The 4,658-nt window shown below is 33.5% G+C and overlaps 1 protein-coding gene across 1 annotated transcript in view; it reads right to left on the reverse strand.

The window, feature by feature from the left end:
* Positions 1-276, reverse strand: part of Smp_169890 (hypothetical protein) — a gene marked incomplete at both ends in the record, with an annotated part of 30,276 nt that extends 30,000 nt beyond the window's left edge. Inside the window, one exon of the mRNA XM_018798271.1 lies at positions 148-276. Within this exon, the coding sequence (XP_018653229.1) occupies positions 148-276 (129 nt within the window). The remainder of the gene's footprint in view (positions 1-147) is intronic.
* Positions 277-4,658: the final 4,382 nt, after the last annotated feature.

Below are 4,658 nucleotides of genomic sequence, written 5' to 3' on the forward strand. Positions count from 1 at the left end.
GGTCTAGCTTCAATTGACTCATGATTTCAAATATATAAATTTAATAAAATCTACACAAAACCGCCTTCAGAATAGTTTAACAGTTAAATACTACAAACATTGCTAGCATAAAATGTAATAAAATTAAAATTAACTAACATAACTTACAAGATATGGACCTTTAGGTATTCGACATTTCAACTGTATTGTATCACCAGTATTGTAACGCATAAATTTAATGCTTGAATTTGTCATAATTTTATGCTTGTTTTGTAGTTTCAAAAGGTTTTTATTCATTTTGTCATTTCTATGTTCAATCTTATCTGTGGTTATCTGACTGGTTTGAGTTACTGAATGTGTATCACTGTTATAATTATCATTATTGTTATTATTACTATTATTAGCTTCAACAGACTGTGAACTTACATCTGTAGGTATTACTGTTGTTATATTGTGATCTTGTATGATAGTGTGATTCATAAGTAAAACATTGTTGGAGTCTGTAAGAGAAAGAAAACAACGAAACTCTGTTTAAAATGATCCAGTAACATTATTGGGAATTATAGCTAAACGATATGACTAAATTAAAATGTTTCCATAATAATCATTTTAAGTCCTAATGTAGACAATGAGACTTGGTGTTTATAGCCAGTTCATTGCTTAGTACCAAATTACAGAATAGTTTCGTCAAATATGGAAAATATTGTCCTGTGCATGCTTCATGATTCTTTCAATTTTGTTGTTATTACAATTACTTTCTGTTTCCCTTTCTGTTATATTCAATTGAAACTTATCAATCTTTTACTGGCGTTCATTCAACTCCCAACTGGTGATACATATCACTTATATCTGTCAACATAAGTAGAGTACACCACACTGATACGAACATGATATTAATGAATGAGAATATGGTTACTTCATAGGAAAATTGAATTTTGCTTTGATGTTTCTCAAGAAATGCCCAGATTGTTATTATAGAACTAGACTTGTTTACCTAATTCAGGGAAGTGGCTTCAATAAAAATCAAAGGATAGTACCCGCCTGAATATCTGATTCTGCAGATTAACTTTATCAAAACCAACCCGAGTTAGGTAACTGTTGTAAACTAGAAGTGGATAGCTGATTGGAATTAGACATAAAGACCATTAAATATAAGCTAAACGGGCTAAACGGCTTTCTTACTAAGAGACGTAAAGTTCCTAAGTTCGATCATATATAGGGACTTAAATACATAATGCTGAAGTGTTATATATTAGCATGAAACAACAATCCAATGATTTCACATTTATAATAGTTGTCTAACTTGGTTCAATTCGTGATCTTAAAAGCATTCAACACAACAATCAACGCTCATCAGTTAGTCGTACTCCATGAACTGGGCCATGCGGTAGTGGTCTTACTTTGACTTGTATCTACTTTGACTAAGATATTTCTGTATTAACGTCATTTGTGTTGTACAGTTTTCAGAGTATCTATAATGCCTTGATACGTCGATGGGGTAATCGAAGTAAGGCGCTGATCTCAAGTTGTGACTTCAACGTCAGTTGGTCCATCACACTATTTCCATCTAACTCTAGTAGGCCCTCAATCATTTGATATAGATCATCATCGTTGATGATCTACAGTATCATTACCAAGTTTTGATAATTTCGAATAAATTGAGTATTGGGTAGATTGTTATACACGAAAACAATATATTTGTAATATCCCTATGAGTAGAAAAGTTAGACTTTTCTGACGTTTCGTAACTTAGTGTAGGCCACTTCTTCAGAGATTTCTTATATGTTACAAATATATTATTTCTTTATTTAGTTGAAAGCTACATTCTCATCATTTTCAACCTAATTATTGACATTAAACGATGTTTCTTTTCCATAGTTGATTAGAATAAGAGTACAAAGTTTACAGTTCTTCTCTCGCAAAGTACAAAAAAAAGTAACAAACTACAATACAAAACTATCATTTCATTGATCTATGGGAAGTTCTGTTATAATAAATCGTACATAAATATAAAAAAATACATTTTAGGAGAGAAAGATGAAGAAACATTCTAAATCATATTGATTACTAGTTTCATATGTGTTATGTAAAGAGAAAGAAAAAGGAGAAGAAGAAGGAGAAGAAGAGGAAGAAGAGGAAGAAGTAGAAGAAGAGGAAGAAAAAGAAGAAGAGGAAGAAGTAGAAGAAGAGGAAGAAGTAAAAGAAGAGGAAGAAGTAGAAGAAGAGGAAGAAGTAGAAGAAGAGGAAGAAGTAGAAGAAGAGGAAGAAGTAGAAGAAGAGGAAGAAGTAGAAAGAGAACAACAACAACAACAACATCAACAGACTAGCTATTCATTTCACATACAATTATAACTGTAATGAAAATAAGATTCATTTATATAATTAGGTTTAAGATTGTTATAGAGAAATGTTTAATGTATGTATAATGAATTCTTTACTAGGAATATAGAATTGGATGGTTTAATGCACAATACAAAAATGTTCATACATACATAGGGATTACTAAATAGTTTAGAAAATCATTTGATTTAGTATAAACTAGTTAATTAGTATAATAAAATGTAACTGTGTTACACAGACATTTTTTTTTATTTGGAAGTGGTTTTTTGTGTAGATTTAGTATTTTCATAGTTGAAAGCGTGAATAAATTGAAGCTACACCACCGGGGAAAACACGGAAGCACTGGACGGGCGATTCGTCCTATTGTAGGACTCTTCAGCAGTGCGCATCCACGAGATTCGAACACAGGACCTACAAGTCTCGCGCCAGAGCACTTAACCGATAGACCACCGAGCCGGCATCCCATGGTGTTTATGTCTAATTCTAACCAATCTACGAAATTGAGCAACCGTTCACCAATTGTCTTCAGTGAGTTCCTATCTCACAACAGACGTGGTTGAACTCCACTGGTCACTGGTCTAACATTAACATGTGAAGTGTATAAACCTGAGTACGTTCAGATAAGTATATCAGTACAAACTATTCACTAACTGTCTATTGAAAATGATTAGACTCTTACTGTACTTAATTGATTTGTATACGCCTTATTCTTCCCTTATGTTTTTATTAAGAACTATCATTGATAAAACTCCTTTGAGCATAATGTATATCTTGAACGAACTAACTTGATATTGTCGTCTTTACTTTACTTACGCCTGTTACCCCTCGTAGAGGAGCATAAGCACCTCACCAGCATTCTCCATCCAACTCTGTCCTGGACAATCCTTCCCAGTTCTTTCCAGTTGTTATTCATCCGTTTCATATCTGCTTCTATTTCTCGGCAAAATGTGTTCTTTGGCCTTCCTCTTTTCCGCTTCCCTTCCGGATTCCAAGTTACGGCTCGCCTTGTAATTCACATTGATGATTTCCTTAATGTATGTCCGATCCACTTCCAACGTCTTTTTCTAATTTCCTCTTCAGCTGGAAGCTGGTTTGTCCTCTCCCATAAAACGCTGTTGTTGATAGTATCCGGCCAGTGAATGTTGAGTATTTTACATAGACAAGTGTTTATAAATCCTTGTACCTTCTTGACGATGGATGTAGTAGTTCTCCACGTTTCAGCTCCATACAGTAGGACTGTCTGGACGTTCGTATTGAAGATTCTCACTTTGAATTTAGTTGACATGATATTGTCGTCAGGCGATAATTTTTAAGTGAAATTAAAAAGTGGCTAGAATTGCAATCTAGGGCATGCGTTAAGCCCTCTTTGAGGACGATGCGACTCGTAAAAATAGAATTTTAAAAACTTATCGCCACTGCACAGGATAGTGATTATATGAACTTAATAGCTCAGTAGATAACACACAGGGCAGTTTTAATGGAGGGCATTGGGTTGGAAAGTTGGTATGAATATTGAAAATTAGATGCAACTGATCTTATCGTCCCCTAGATTTCACCTCTAGAAACTATCTAACTATAATTTTATGGGAAATAATTTCAAATTTATAAAAGTATTGAATAACTCAAAAACTATGAATTTATTGTTGATGGACGAAAAAAGTTCTCAATATGATGATAAGGCAAAACATGAATATTGTCAGTATATGATTGCGGAGAATTTCATAGAAATCAATGAAATGAGGTTGACCATTCATGTTAGAGATCGGAATTCCTCAGGTTCTATTACCACCGTACGGAGTCATAGATTTGCACTACTGACGAGTACCATACTGAGACGACATGACTATTCAATTCTCTTACGTTTCATTAATGGCTTAACTTAAATTGTTATTAGAAGGGGTTTTGTAGATATTATAGTAATTTTGATAGTTGAGATCATGAATCAATTGAAGCTAGACCACCATGGAAAACCTGAAAGCACTGGACGGCCGATTCTTTTTTTTGATGGGACTCCTCGACAGTGCGCATCCACGATTATTTTAGTGAAATAACTTACACACATACAGTCTTTGATATTAAAACAAAAGTGAATAATTATTTAGATAGCACATTGATAAAGTTGATAATTAGTTTAAGAAAGTGTCTTCAAACGTTATAATTATGCATGGGACTTTCCTTATCGGGAATAATACTTTGAAACAGGATCAAAAAAGGCAGTAAGGCAATTTCGAAGAACTATAATTTATATTCGGTATAACCTCAACAATTCAAACCACACCAATTGTAAAGGCAATGAAAGCGTAGAGAGCTTATTACAACTTCATTCCATGAAATACAAA

Source organism: Schistosoma mansoni, chromosome 6 (genome assembly GCF_000237925.1).
Source record: "Schistosoma mansoni strain Puerto Rico chromosome 6, complete genome".
NCBI classification, from domain to species: Eukaryota; Metazoa; Platyhelminthes; class Trematoda; order Strigeidida; family Schistosomatidae; genus Schistosoma; species Schistosoma mansoni.